Below are 16,058 nucleotides of genomic sequence, written 5' to 3'. Positions count from 1 at the left end.
CAGGGGGATTTCTCTTACGATACGTCTGGTTTCACAGCTCATCACACGCTGCTGTCGTCAAGTGGAACAGATGTGACCCAGCGCCTGCCGTAACACAGCCGTGTAATTGAAGGCCTGTGATATTCAAATCGGTTGAGGCTGATTTTTTTTTTATTTTTTTTAGTAGACTTACTTTTAAACTGTTGCTGGTTTCTTTCTGTCTGTCTTTTCCTGTGTTGAGCAGATCAGTTGTCTCTCTGTAACTACGCACGGTCACAGAAAGTTTCATTTTATCTGTCATCTTCCTATTGTCACAAAAATTTGTGTGATTTTTATTTGTGACTCACATTTTACAGGAACAGGTTTGTAACCCGTTGCTTTGGCAGATCCCGTTTTCAGTATGCGACTATAAATCAGTTGAAAGATACCTCTTTTCTCACTGTCCTTGTGAAATCAAGCGTCTGAGAGTGTAAGAATACACTTCACTAAGGCGCTGTAATAATTCGGTCTTATTTTACTTCTTTGCCCTCTGTGTGAAAACACAGGGAGGACGTTTGCTTGGCAGGCCATAATCAGACAGACAAACCTTGATCAGCAGCATTCGTCTCATATTTTGACACACTTTAATTGTGTGTGTGTGTATGTGTACTATGTTCACATGGTTCACAGAGTGTTTGTTTATGCCTGGGTGTGTGTTTGCATACGTAAGTGTAGGTCTGTGTCTGTGTACGTATGTCTCAGTTGGTGAGTGGGAGTCGTGGTTTGGGTGGGGTTCAGTTTTCAGATTGGGTCTCGGTGACAGTCAGGGTTCTTTGTTGTGGTTGGGGCCCCGGCTGGCCTGGGGCCCTCTCCTGTTTCCCTGCCCTGTTCTGCTGCCACACTGTGCGTTAGACTAAAGACAGCTTTTAACCTTAAGCACAGACTCTACAGTTGGGAAGATAAAATGTGGCGTTGTTATCTGAGGCGATAAGATAGTGCTGGTGATTAGGAGTTGAAAATAACATTTGTATGATAATGATCAGTGTGTTTGTTTTCTTTACTCTCTCCAGAGTATCATATGGATCTCCTTAGGGTTCTTTTTTGTATTTAGCAGACTGTCTGTCTGAACACTAGGCATACTCTGTATTCTGAAGCATATGGAGTCTGGTAATATTAAAGGATGATTGTGATTTATTACAACTAAAGTCTTGTTTTCATAGCTTTTGCCTTCATTCCTATAGCTAACTATGACATTCAATGCACCAAGTGAATTGCTGAGATCTGGAAACACAGCATCATCCCTAAAAAGAATTGTGATAGGCAGGAAACCTGAAGGCAAACATACAGGTTTTAAACAAACCCCCAGGTTAGACAAACTTACTTGGAAGAGAAAATGAAGGCAAACTGTAAAATGATTGCCCAAACTGTTCGATGTAAGTGAATTTACAGACCAACTCCCTGGTTCAGCTTTGACCTTTGCTGTAGTTGTGCACACGCACAGTTTCCTGTGCAATGAGGGTTACTACCACCAAACGTTATTACTTAAGATTGTTTTTCGTCAAGCACTTTGGCAAGAAAGGTATTAAAGCAGAAAGAAAATGATGACCAACACTATAAATATATTCTTACATTTGCAATGAGAACATTTGTATGTTTTACTTTTTTACTTTCATTGTATCTTTTATTCTAACGCACAAATTGAATGGAGTCCAATTGTCTGGACAGCCTTTCCTTCCATTGTCACTTCATTGCACAAAATATCATCACAGTCCACCTGACTGACCAAAAACTAATGTTTTAAAAGATGAAAATACAAATCTGTCTTACAATTGATACCTTTTCTTTCCTCCACATCAAAAACTACAAATATAACACTTGTCTGTAGTGTCTCTCTGGCTGACTCCAGCATGCTTCCTCCAGCTGATTAGTTGTGTAGTGCATGGACAGGAAGTTTTCCATATTCCTCCACACATCCGTTTAGAAACAAGACATGCACCGGCTATTGTCTTGAAAGCAGTCCAACCCCCTCAGAACCTATTACGCAAGGGTCAGTGCTTGTGTGTGTGTGTGTGTGTGTGTGTTTGGGATGAAGGATTTTACCCAAATTTTCTAATCTTTTCATGGAACAAGTGGTTCCTGTCGGTGTCCTGTTTACCTAATCCTCCCCGTTTGATCAAACCTCAGAGTTCGTGTTGGATTAACTGATTGTGTAATATATTGCTTTCACTCCTCCCTCATGGCGGCCAATTAGCACATCTGGCCCCGCTACAGTCAGACCAAGCATTTAGTCACATACTGCTAATCCACCGTCCCATCAGTAGATAATCACCATTTAACACAGCAAAATCCCAGTCAGGCCTCAGCACTAATGTACTGTCTCTGAATACCTGAGTTTGCCTCGTCCACAGTGGCTCCTGGCCAAGAGGCAGCGTTGCTCTGTGTTTGAGCAGGTCGCCCGCCTGCCTGCCAGCGTGCCCTGTCATTGTGATAATAGCTGTTTTCTGTCTGTTTCTGTTCAGCCTCTAGGCTTTCGTCATAAGGCGTCAGTCTTTGTGTTTTACTGCAGGGAGATTTACCTGCAGCACGTTCTGCTTCAAGGAACTGCTGCCGGTGTAATAGAGAGACTAAAGAAAGACTAAATGGATTAAGTGACGTTGGAATAATAACTTGTTGTCCTGTTGCTTGTTCATTCTTTAAAACATTTAAAACATCCACATCTATCAATGAAAAAGCATCTGTGAGGAAAAGCTGCATTAAAGGAGCCACGCCTGTTTCAACACAGTTCTGTATAGTGTTTAAGTTCTTGTTAAGTGAATATTTTTCCAGTTCAGCAGCATGCCAGATCGACTTTCAGAGGGGATTGACTGGATATGAATCTACACACAGGGAACTGTGAATTGAATGCTTACACACACACACACACACACACTCGCACAAGCGTCCCAGAATGTTTTGTGAGCACCCATAACCCTCCCTCTGTGCACTCACCTCAACTATTTCTCTTTCCACCTCAAGAGCAATAAATCTCTGCTCTTACTGTGTGTATGTTGGTGTCGGCGAGAGATTAGCCGGGTGATTTAAACTCTCGAGGGTGGAGGCTTTTCTTGGGGAAATGACCCGGCTTGCTACTGGCACCCCTGGCTCCTCTCCTCTGAGGTGAAAGGGCTTTTTACAGCTCCTTTGTTTTCACTGTTTGCCTGTGTGAAAGAGTTTAGAGGACATGCTCTGGAGTGATGGAGTACCATATGGGCATGTGTGTGGAGAGGGGTGGTCCCAAAAGTCATGTCAAAGTGGCATACATCAAAACAGTCATCCTAATACTTTCCTGTAAGGAATGATCTTCCTTCCTGAAATCCCCCCCGCGTTGGTGTTGGTGAATACCAGAAGAATGTATGTGTTGTAATGAGTGTGCCTCGGTGAGCGGTGCGCAATGTGACGCCGACTTCCTGTTGAGGGGTCGGCTTGTGGAGGATACACACAAAACACACACGTGCTCTCTCTCTCTCTCACTCACTCACTCACACACACACACACACACACACACACAGCTGTATCAGGTCCAGGATTAACGCGCTGGAGAGGAGAACAGGACGAATGTTTTGGGTCTGTCTTCTGCTACTTGACGGGCGTGTTCTGGAGAGCAAATGCAGATTGGCTGTAAACCACTTTCCCCAGAGGACAGAAGCGGAACCATCAGCGCTGTTTATGGCTGAAAGTCACGTGGAGTAAACTTTGGGATTCTCTCCTCTCCCTGGCTCATGCCTTTAAATGTTTTATTATTTCAAAGTAGGGAAACATTTCTTCCTTTATAACTTCCTCGTATATTTGTGTACCATCTAACTTTACGCAACACTGTTCATTTTACGTGTTCATTTGACGCGTGAACCGATATTTTTGTTGGATATGTTAAAATTTGCCAGGACAGACTAATGATTAATATTTAAAAGGTTAAGCGATAAAAGATTGAAACGATCCGTGCTATGAAATATGCATTTGAATTTGCCAAATGCTTGTGACCCTGTGCCCTACTAAGGTACATGTTTCCTTCTTCAGATATCTGCGCTTTCAGTTGGTCAGTTTTTAACAACGGCATAAAGTTGCATCTGGATGAATCTTTTTTTTTTTCATTTTGTTTTAAAAACGAATCTTTTGTTTAAAAAAGGAAATGAAATCGGACTGATGTACTGACATTATGCATCACACCTTTTTTTTAGATAGCCTAACATCTCTGGGTGTTAGTTTTCACTCCCCTCATGAAGAGCGCCAGCTGACACGGTTATAATTTCTCCATTTATTATCAAGCCAGTAAAAAGAACAAAGCTCCCCACCCCGCCATGCTTGTGTGGTGGTGTGGCATTTGCTATTTGTTTGTTTAAAAGGGCGTCGGGTCTTCTACAGTGATCTCTCCCTCTTTCTTCTTTTTTTAGTTTTTTTTTTTTTTTTTAAGTTCATTACCATCACCAGAGGCGCGTCGTAGGGGTTAACGTAGCGCCGAGTTGGGGAGCGTCAGGGCGCACACAGAGGACTAGTTGTGTCGATCACTCCCGCAGAGGCGATGCCCTTTTGTGGAGAGGTCTCTTGTCTCACAGAGGACAGACGGCATTCACAATCGGGACACAGGGACACAAAGAGAAGAACTGCATTTTAAAAGGCTCCATTCTTTCCCCGCTGCCGCTGGGTGTAGACTGTGGGTGTTTGAGAGGATCTTTGTTGCCCGGAGAAAAGTACAGAAGGAGAATACGCACCGTGAACGGGTTGGGGGGATTTTTATGGACAGTGACCCTGTCAGTGCAGCCGATGCTGTCATCCACTCCACCTCTGTCTGTTTTCCCGAAGCGACAAGGTTGTTTTGGATGGGGAGAGGGACTTTTACGCATTGTTTTACGCACTGATAGAACGACAGGACTCTGCCATAATGAACTTTCTCTCCCCGGTACCTGCGGGGTATGAGCCGGACCATTAACTTCAAGAAGACGTTATTTTGTGGATATCTGCCTTAAGGATGCCAGTTGATAAATTCGCAAACATGGAGGAAAAATTGTGGATATTGGAGGACCTCAACATGATGTACATCCGTCAGATTGCACTCAGTTTACAGGTAAAAGTTCATTTCAATTTCCAGTTGACCATCGCGTGTTTTATTCTCATTTCCTCTTATTTGCAATGTTGACATCAGTTTTTACACTATCTCAACGCTGCAAGGTGTGTCAGTGGGAGAGGTGTGTGTGTGTGTGTGTGTGTGTGATCATGTATCAGACTGTTTTACTTTCTTTTTCTTGACTGATTGACTCTCCACCCCGAATACAAGCAGGCTCTAATAACTGAAATCTCCTGTCAGACTTGTCTGTCCCCTCTAAAGCATAGTGCATCACTGTGTTAGCTGACTGAGTCTGCAGCTGTGCCTCTGGGTGTTGGAAAGTTTACAGAGGGGTTGGTTGAAGAATCTTTCTATGTGACAAACAAGTCGAGCTGACACCGGTGTGGTCTCCCCCTTTACAGATGGCAAAGCTCCCACTGACAGCAAACAGAAAACAACACTGCATGCTATCCATCTCTCCCTGTCTGTCTCCCCTTCCAACTGGGGTTCACACACAGTCCACAGCTGCACATATGGGCCTCATAAGTCCCTATGGGAGGGTGTGTGTGTGTGTGTGTGTGTGTGTGTAGGCTAGTATTATGTTCAGAGAAAGACAGAGAAAGGAGTTATTCCATATAACATGACAAAGGTTTTGTCATTAATGTAATATGTAACCACCTTTTTTTTTTTACAAGTATCAGCAATCTCTGTCCCTTTAACGGTTTCAGAGGAAACAGCTGAAGAATGTGTCTTTTCATTCTTAACAGAGTTGAAAGAAAGAGGAGACACATGGCCATTGGAAATGTTACAGGAATTTCAGGGGGATTTCAAGAGAAATTCTAATATACTTTATATTCCGACCCCATAATCTGAAAAGATATTGGCTGTCTGTGCCGCAGCTGTTTAGAGGTGTAAAAAAGCAGGCTGTTTCTTTCTCACTATGTCAACTGAAAACTAGTCCAAAAAGCCTTCAGCTGTGTGACACAGGGGCTGCAAGAGAGGTGATATCACTCACTGGTGTGTTGTACCTGCTAGCAGTCTGGCATCGTTTTCATGTGCGAGGTGTTTCTTTGTTTATCTACCTGTGCCAAGTGCCACAGAGTGTGCCAGGTGTCTGGCTTTTTACCACATAAGAGATAGTAGCTATGAAGTAACACACACTCCTGCGCAAGTTCAGCTTGCGTGAAGCCTAGTCTATTCTCTTTCTGCAATGTTATGGTTCCCTAAATGTTGGTCTGTCTTTGAAACGGTCATTAAACTTTAGAGCCACTCTTGCTCAAGGGTACAGTGGAAAAGGGATTTTCCTGAGGCTTTTATAGTGTCTGTATCCTGAAATGCACTGTCACAGACCAGCTATCACGAGGTGTTTTCTACCAACAAGCTGATCGGGCAATAATCAGCTTATTAGTTCCTGTCACAGAGCCTCCTTTGATGAAGAAACTTGTTTACAGCTCAGACACAGACTGGAAAGTGGCGCTGTCTGAATATTGAATCTTGGGCATTATGGTGGAATGTAGATAACTGGCAAGACCTTTTGTGCATCTAAGCATTTTGTTGTCTCAGTTTCAGTTTTATTTTTGCGAATGCAATTTGCAAGGGTAGGAATGTATAATCACAAGATGATGGGCCCCCTTATTCAGCCCTGTGGGAAAACTCTCTTGTCGCTTCTCCTCCTTCACAGGGAGTTCAGAGGTCACGGTCAGCTGCAGCGAGGGGCATTTCTAACCAGGGAGAGTTTCAGTTTGCTGGATATAAAGTCGTGCTCGTCTTCAACTCATAAGAGCATTTTTGCTAGTAAACACTCACATGCCCCCCCCCCCCCCCCCCCCATGTCTCCTCTGCCTGGGTGGGTTTATGAGACAGGGATTCTTTGTATGTGGCTGGTCTGCACGGCCCACAGTCTAACTGTAATTTCAGCTAGCTGTGGATGTTTTTTTGCTCCAGGGTCTTTTTCACAAACGTCCTGTTGGGTTATCACGACCTGCAGTTATTACACTGTAAGCCCTTCTCCTCCTTTTTGTTTTTACCTGCAGCAAATCTGAAAGCCACCCCATGCACACACATTCATCTCATACACAGAGGTACACCTTGTTTGTTACTGTTTTTCTGCACTGGTCATTTCAGAAGATATAAGTGTCTGTCATTTAAAAAAGAAAATTAAGAAGTGAAAAGATCTTGCATGTCCTGAGTAGTTCCAGCATTCCTCAGGCTTGTATAATTGCTCTGCCAGGAGGGGAGAGAGAGCAGCCATTGTGTTATTTTCAAGCTCAGTAGGAAGTAACTTTTCTGCTCTTCAGGTTTAAACAAGTCTGTTGTAATAGGAATGACTGCATTCTTGGCTCCAATGCACTTGTTTTTTTTCGTCTTTCCCTCCTCGATGATGAGGCCTGTAAGAGAGTCACTGCAGTGCTTTTTCTTCAGTCACATGCAAAGTGTAAAAAGCATTTTGCCCACAGAATACAGGATTCCCCTCAGAAGAGAGGTGGCTGATGGGAAACAGGAAATGGGCTTGTGTAATTACTGTTTCCCACCGGGAGTGACAACATGATGTCACTGAACCCACTGCCGTTAATAGACACATACACACCATTTCCTGTCACCACAGACCCGGATACACACATACTTTTTTTTTTTAATTTGCTTTGCTTTTAATGTCCCCCTGTCTTCTTCTCCTGTCCTGGTTCTCAGCCTTCTTCGGGCTCTGTCCCCCTGTCCAGTCCGCTTCTCCCCATTGACAGCCCGAGGGCCGTAGATGGACACTTTCTCCCTGGTCTAATTTTAGCCTGCAGACTGGCCTTGAATACATGGATAGTGGCTTTGCCAGAGTTAAATGTGGACATTTGTTAAAGGGTTTCTGAAGTCATTAATTTTTGCCCCAGTTATAAAAGCAGGATTTATCTCGAGCATTTCATTCTGTAAGTCGGTCATCGTCTTGTGAAAGTACAATACTTTCTCTATGTGTGTTGCCCTCACTGGGTCTACTCAGAACGGGTGCAGCATTAAGCTGCTACAGCTGGCTGCTACAGATCAGACCAGTGATATCATCTGATGAAAGACTGAGAGAATCCCTTTTTGGGTTCTGCTGTAGTTGTTGTATTTTTTGAGGTATTAGGACCCAGAACTGACCCATCACTATTACCTAAACCTGAAAACCCAAACTTGGAGGTGTAGTGAGATGAAAACATGTCATAGGCTGATAAATTACCACTTTTATTTTAATATTTATCAACAAGTTCTATAGAAGTCCTTGAGCAAGTCATGGAAACTCATCCTCTGGCCCTGGGTGATGACGGGCTTGTGTGGGGGTCAGGTGGAAGTTTCTTGCTGCCTCACCCGGGACTCATGTTTGACCTCTCACACGCTCCCGGACCCTAAACTTAGCTCTGGCCATGCCTCAGATAGTTCTGCAGATTCGAGACACCACAGGCAGGCCTTAAATATCTACTGGCTGGTATTCATGCAGCCTCTCTTCATCTGATCTCAGATCACTGGTCAAGCTGCCTTGACTGTTTGATTGAGTGGGACTTATCAGCAGTTAGTCTGTCTACCCAGATCAATGCAGACTGTGTTTCTGCTGTGACTGCACAGAAATATATTTTCTATGATTCAGTTTGTTCCCTTGCGCATATTTGCTGTCACATGTCTGAAGACATTCACTGTGGCTATTCCGCCATAACCCCTACTGTATATAAAGCCTTCTAAGTATCAGCCCTGGTAACAGATACTGGGACCCCGCAGAGCCCTCATGCTTTCTAAATGTAGGAGGTCCTGGAGGGCAAAAGCCAAATTGACAGCAGTTAATCTCTGGGACAGTGAACCAGTATCTTCTTGTGTTCTCTGGCTAGACTAATGAGTCTCAACCTTGATGATGAATTTGTAGTGAGAGCAAAGGTTGATCTTATTTATTTATTTAATTCATTTGTTATCTATTCTTGTCTCTCCCAATTATCCTCTTCCTTTATCATTAGTGCCATTAATTTGTTAATTCTTCATTTTAATGCCTAAATTCCTCCTTTTAGCATTGAAGTCAGTATCAGTATAGCCTACCATGAAGAAGTAGGCCGCTGTTTAAATCTGTGTGTGTGTGTGTGTGTGTGTGCGTGTGTTAGTTCAGCTGTGACGTTGTTTAGGTAGCCTAAGTTACACCAGACCTGCTTGCTTCAGTGGAAGGTGTGCTAAAGCTAACAGTGCTCACTCTCTTGTGATACAGGATACACAGTCGCATCCAAGCCAAAACACATTCCTCCACAACGGACCGATTCATCGTACCTCGCTCCCTGCTGAGCTTGTCTGTGTGTGTCTGTGTGCTTCTGAGAGTGTGTGTGTGTGTGTGTGTGTGTGTGTGTGTGTGTGTGTGTGTGTGTGAGTAAATATTTGCAAAGAGTAATAAGCCAATACTGTAAGCTATATAATCAAGCGGATTGCTTTAATTTAATTAGGGACATTAGGGACATCACCCTGGATTTCATTGTGAATGTGAGTTTTTTTTAATGGGCTTTTTGCATTTGTTTTGAATCAGATGGAAGACTTTCCTACAGTTGTGCAACAGCCTAAAATGAATGGAAACAGTCAGGTTTATTCACTTGTAACTGTTATGTACATGGTTTTTAGTCTGTTTGCTGTGTGTGCGTTGTGTATTTATAAGTGTGTCTTTGGCATCTGCATCACGGATAGCTACAGTGGGCTCCAGTTCTTCCAGTGCTGTGTGCCAAAAGCAAGCACAGTGTGTGTGAGGTAGAGGAGAAAGGGAGCTTTGTATCACTCACTCCCATCACTCCATAATAAGCCCTCCTCTCCTTCTTGGAACCGCACATCTAGCTCCTAACCCTCAGCCGTCTCTTCCAAGTCTTCCTCTATCCCTGCCAGCCTCACGTCTACTGACTCCAAACCATCTGGCTCCCCACCTCACCTCTGCACCCCAACGCTCCCCCTAACCCCTCTGGACTTCACCACAGTGCTGTATGCCCCCCTGTACCTCAGTCCCCACCCCAGCCATCGCCCATACAGCGGTTAGGAGGAGCACTACAGGTCTGAATAGGCTCTCTGTGTGAGCAGGAACCAGTTAGATGCCGCGGCCTGAGCCAGCTTCCTTTGAAAAACAGCAGGCATGAGCCAGGAGAGCGAGAAGGAGAAAACACCAAGCCAAGCGGAGAGGTGCTGTTATTGGAACATAGACCTGACTCCTTGCACCTCCCCAGCCTGTTTCTTTGTGTCATTCACTTCCCTCTCCACGCTATCTCTATCTGAAACTATTTGATACGTTCACTCTGCTGTTCTCCTGTCTCTCTGCCTCTATCTCAGCTTTCGGCCCTTATTTCCACTTTTATCACACTCTTCATTATCATCTTTCTTTAATCCTCCTTCTCCAATCCTCTCTTTTCACCTGTGCACGCACAAAGACGCCTTGGTTTGAGCAGTTAAAGGGTTTTTCTTTTTTTGCAGCTGCAAAGAAATTTACTTTGCAGCCACTTAAGCTGTTTGGATTGAGACTGCAGGCATTATTCAAATCCACACAGACTGGATTTAAAGCTATGTTTGACGTATTGTGTGAACAGCTCACGAGTCACTTTTTTCAAGTAGCGATATTAAAAAATGTTGTATTCCTTTTGTTAAAAATATAATTAAGACCATCTGTGAGTGTTCTGGAGCTGCAGCTGGCGGTGCTGGCTGTTCAATCAGATGGTTGCCTTTGAAAATGTGCGCAAACACACATTGTGTTAAAATGAGCATTTGTTAATGTGTTTAATCGAGCCTGTCGATGTTGCTTTTGTGTTTGTCCATATGGATACAATTTATGCTCGTGTCTGTGTGATGTGTTTGTGTGCTCTCCAGCCTTTGAGATAAACTGCACGGGTTTACATGATTGTGTGCAAGTTTATGGTTCATGCAGTGACTTTATTGATTCATGTGTCTTTGATGGGGTATATGTAGGCTACAGTATGTGGGGGAGTTTTATGTGAGCATGTGAGTCTATTTCTGTATGTTTATCTCTCTTTCTGATCTCTGATCTCTCTATCCCTCTCAGCATTGTTACCATGCAAAGCGAGTAGGTGGAAGTCAGAGAGGCGGAGGACAAGTACGAAGCAAGAGCTGTCTAAACAAACACTTACCACCATTTAAACAATCCATTCCCCAGAGAACATTAATCTGAAGTGGATAGCATCCGTAGCATCACCAGTGACCCTAAAGAGTGCGTCTTTTGGGGCAACCTGTGTGTGTGTGTGTGTGTGTGTGTGTGTGTGTGTGTGTGTGTGTGTGAGATGTGTGTTTAAGCAGCAAGCCAAACTGTCTAATTGAATCACTGTACACGGCAGGATCCATGGCCACTAAGTTGCTGCATGCACGTGTGTGTGTGTGTTTGTGTGTGTGTGTGTGTGTGTGTGTGTGTGTGTGTGCGCTTGGCAGGTGGAACAACTCTGTCAGCATTTGGAGGGCTGCCGTCTGACCATCTGAGAGTCCATTCTGCTTTCATCAAGGACAAGAAAGGATCTCTTCTCTCTTTCATTCACGATCTAATGACGTTATTGCCTCTGTCTCCATGTCTAATTATCACAGCGTCTGTAAGAGACATCACATAACAGTAACATCACATAAATATCAGTTGGGTTGTTTTAACGTTGACACTTTTGAATCATACGAAACTTAAAGGGACACAGAGCAAGCTGAGCAGATGGCCTCACAGCATCTGCAGAGGGCTTTGTTATCACTGCAACAAGAGCATGGAAAGGCCATGCTAGCTTGAGTTCTATGTGTCTGTTGTTGGATACCTTGCCGTGAGAAGACGGATGGCTGTGCTGCTGAGGAAAACCTAAATGCCAGGGGCGAATTGTCACTGGGGAATATCAGGGTTTGGAGGTGGGTCAGCAGGAGCTGGGGCTTTAAGGCTGAGGTGGATCTGAGGGCCAAGGCTGCTGAAAGGGGCCTCTTGTTGTGGTACGAAGTGTTGAGAGGCATGGCTGAGCTGTTCCTCCCCTAAACAACACCCCTTCCCCCCCAAAAACAGCCTCTCTGTCTCACCATGATGAGATCAGTGGAACAAACTCTCCAGCTGGATGATGTCATGTTTGGGACTTGGGGTCAAAAGCTCAGGGTCAAATTAGGAGAAGATGCCTGTGTGTCTGTGTCTTGAAAGTTCATTTTGCAGGGGTTGTGTTACTACTGTAATCACTTCTCCTTTCTGCTGTCTCCTTGCATACACAAATACACACACACACACAAGCACACACACCTTTGACTCCATTGCCTGCAGTGTCCTCCCTCGCCCCCATTAGTGAAGCTGTTAAATAAAGCTTGTAGAGCCTCCTCAGGTTGTCAGAGTTGAAGGGTGTCCATATATCTGGATATGTGTTTCTAATCTTGTCATCATTAGGAGATGAAAAGGTTAATTCAAATTTATCTTCATCTGGACGGACTTAGGAACTGAACAAGTATTCCTGTTGGTTCTGGGGAGAAGCATGGCTCGATATGATTGGCTGAGACAGATAGCTAACCAGACTGAAGACCCCTATTAACCCCTGCTACACCAAGCCCCTCTGACACACACTGTGTCATTGGTCAGCATGTCACTGGACAGACACCGGTTGTTATGTAACTACACGTGTGCATTTTTTGAGGCACTATTTTAGGCTTACATAAAAACACACACACACACACACAGCTCACACCCTCACAGTTGGCAAGCACAGCTGTCACTGTAAAATCCATAAAGATTGACAGTCAGTTTATATAGCTTTGAATATGATCACTGTTGATTTAACTTGCATAATACTAAGGTATAGGTTGCAATGGCTATGTATCACTGATGACAGAAGTGTATCATGATATTTGTTAGGTTTCTCATGTTGCAGACATTGATACTGTTGTAGTGATAATGAATGTCAGTGTTAGCGGTCACACACAGTTTTTGTAATCTAGATTTAAGCTCCACAGTGTACTTAGAGTGTAAAGTACTGTGCCACTGCAAAAAGAGGTGAATGAATTTCACAGTTTATATGTTTATAAAAAGCTGGCATCAATTAGCCTGCATTATTGATGTCATGTCTGTTTGGTGTCAGGCATCTGGTCCACTCCCAGCATACAAACAGTCATGTCCATGACCAGTTGTACAGCACTTCAGGCTGCCTGACACTGGGAGGAAAGCAGGTCTCTACATGCTTCTTGGTCCTAAGACAAAACCATGACAGGCGCATAAAAATATGGACACAGTTCCTTAGACAAGAGGCACAGTTCAGAGAGAAAAGGAGAGGAGTGAGTGATCCTGTTTGTGTCTGTAGATGTTGTCATGCCCTCACATGGTCAATAGGGGGCTGATAGGCTACCAAACCTTAGTGGGTAAATCGTTTTCTCCTTCTGCGTCTCATCTTAAGACAAGGGATTCAGTTGTAATATGAATGATGAAAGGTAAAATGAAAATAAGCTGATGCAATAAATAATGGATGGATGCGTAATATAGTATGGCTGCACATTTAATACAAAGGATTGCAGTTTATTTGTTAGAATAGTATGGACTAAATGTTCCCACACAATTCAGGTGCCTAGCCCAATTTCTGGCCTATAAATGAAAATGCACATTGTTAAAACAGTATTTTTTTGTTTTGTATGTCCACTACAGTGTAGTGTAATCCACATGTACTGCACTATTTAGCTAAATAATTGCAATGATTGTCAATATTGTGCTTCCATGAAAGAAATAGTGGTGGTAACAGGAAGAGAAAGGTACCACACGTATTTATTTTTACAAGAGTAAAATACATCTTGCAATAAAGCAATTGAAGCTTGTCCATGTGGTTCAGTGCTTCCTTTGGGTCAGTTTACAAGGAATTGCCCAGAGACCTATATTCAAACAAAGGGTTGTGGGAAAAAAAGTGGGTAAAATATGTGAAAGAGAAACACAGGCCTGTTTTTGACAGTAGACCTCAACGACTACTGTCAACAAAGGCACCAGATTCAAATCTGCACACATCAGAAGTATGAATTTTGGTAAGCTTATTTACTGTGCCGTTACTCCTCCAGGCTGTGATAGGAATTAAGATTTCATTCATATTCAAGCTTATGAAAAGATTACAAATGAAACAGAAATAGTGTAGAAAGATGTTTTCTAATTAGACACATGCCTGCAACAGGCTCGTCTATCTACAGTAGGGAGGAAGGGATCTTGAGGATGTACAGTAGCAGCAGAGAGGAAGAGAAATGCTTGTTTGAGGAAAAACACTCCTGTCGGTGAGTCAATAGGAAGTGCTTGAGTCTCAGAGGGAGAGGGCTGAGTAGGTTAGTCTGGCTGGAGGAATGTCCTCTCATCCTGTGAAATGCAGTGTAATGACACTGGGAATGACGCTATCATTCATTCAGCTGGTCCCACTGACTCATTCAGCATGGGGAAACTGAAGCTGACTGCATGCAAGTTATGTGTCTTATCTTACATCCAGATTCCTTCAATGTGTTCACAAATTCAGTGTATGTGTTGTTGTTTGGTCAATACCATGTTCCCATTTTAACAGGTGGACGTGGACAGTTTAAGCCACCAGTGTTTTGTCTCACTCAGACGTGTTGTTCACTGAAACCCCTCAGTGAACTGTGAGTGTAGATTTGCCTCTGACAGCACTTCTCTGGCTGGCTCCCTGGCGCAGCTACTTGCTGATGAAACCTTAATCTGATTAACTGTAGGATATTTACAGCTCTAAGTCCTGAGTTATCAAGGCTCATCTTGTTTTTGTTGCACACGTCTACTCACACAGCGAGATGAGCAAAGACAGATAGATTTGTATAAGAGGGTCGAAGGAAAATTTTAAATACCGTATGACTTTGTTAACATTCTTGTTGGTGTTTGATGCATTTGGCTTCTGTGGGAGTATCCCATTATGAGGTGAATGCCATGATAAAGTATCCCCCACCCCCCGTGTTGTCCTCAACTAGAGGTACAGAACTGTATTCACCCAGCCAGATACAGATTATTGCACTATTGAGATGGACTTTGTTGCTCTGTTGCCATTAGCTAAGGCTGCCCACAGACTGACTCTCTCCTCCTCCATCCTGATCCTCCTACATGTCATCTGCTGCATCTCCTGACTGTGTATCTCGTTCCACTTCTCATCTCACGACACACAACAAAACAAGTGGTGTGGTTTTTGTCTGCCTTCACTGAGATTGTAGCCATTTTGCTCTGCAGACATTAAGGAAAATGTTAAAACACTAAAAATGGGAACAGCGTTTGGTGCTTTACAGTTATTTCCTGCAGAGGTATGTTTTCATAACGATGTCCTGAATGCTCCATTATTAGTTTTCCAGTGCGGATTTCCTGGAGCCAAACTCTCAGTCAGCTGATTCGCCCTAAACCCCGGTTTATTCCCACACTTAATTCTAGCTGGACTCATCTGTGTTTTCCGTTTCCACCTGCCCACAAATCACTCTCATACATCACCGGTCGACAAGGCGATACACTCCGCTGCACAGCAACTTCCCAGTGTGCACATATGGGCCAGGCAATAAGCTGAGGCAGGCACAGAAAGAGAAACGGCAGAGGGAGACGGATGAGGATTTTTATTTTCCCTGGAATGATAAGTTGTTGTGTCAGTTGAATTTCACTTAAATGTACCAACTGCAGGCTGCTGGCCAATATGGCCAATGACACTGTGCTGTTTGGATATTGAGACATATTTTTTCCCTGTTTAGATAGGTGTTACTGTAGTTCACTGTCCAATTCTTAGTAGAATTATTGAATTAATTGCCAACAAATCATTATAATAAACACATATTACTAGAGGAACTAAAAATGTGATGTTATTAAAGTGACCAGATTTGTCTAAATTGCCTAAATAATCCCTCTACCAGTCCTACGGGAACTTAAGATGTTTATAGTCTTCTACAGTATCTCCTCTATGGGATCACTTCACTTCGCAGACATATCACCTGAAGCAGCGGCATTATTTGCCTCTGTATCTGAAATGCATGGGGGTTTTTGCTATGGCCGTCTTGTGTATAATGCAATTACACTTTAGACTCTCTGTATAGACAAATGAAGATAGTG

At 43.5% G+C, this 16,058-nt stretch overlaps 1 protein-coding gene across 3 annotated transcripts in view; it reads left to right on the top strand.

Annotated features, from left to right (window-relative positions):
• Positions 1–16,058, top strand: part of rtkna (rhotekin a) — a 51,966-nt gene that overhangs the window by 10,751 nt on the left and 25,157 nt on the right. Inside the window, exon 1 of one of the 3 annotated variants that reach the window (XM_070904757.1) lies at positions 5,021–5,056. The exons of the other annotated variants lie outside the window; for them this stretch is intronic. Within the exon in view, the coding sequence (XP_070760858.1) occupies positions 5,021–5,056 (36 nt within the window). Of the gene's footprint in view, positions 1–5,020; positions 5,057–16,058 lie in introns of those variants that run through there. 3 annotated transcript variants of the gene reach the window in all.

Source organism: Enoplosus armatus, chromosome 4 (assembly GCF_043641665.1).
Source record: "Enoplosus armatus isolate fEnoArm2 chromosome 4, fEnoArm2.hap1, whole genome shotgun sequence".
Taxonomy (NCBI): Eukaryota; Metazoa; Chordata; class Actinopteri; order Centrarchiformes; family Enoplosidae; genus Enoplosus; species Enoplosus armatus.
The sequence above is the reverse complement of the archived record's forward strand: the minus strand, read 5'-3'. Positions and strand labels throughout refer to the sequence as shown.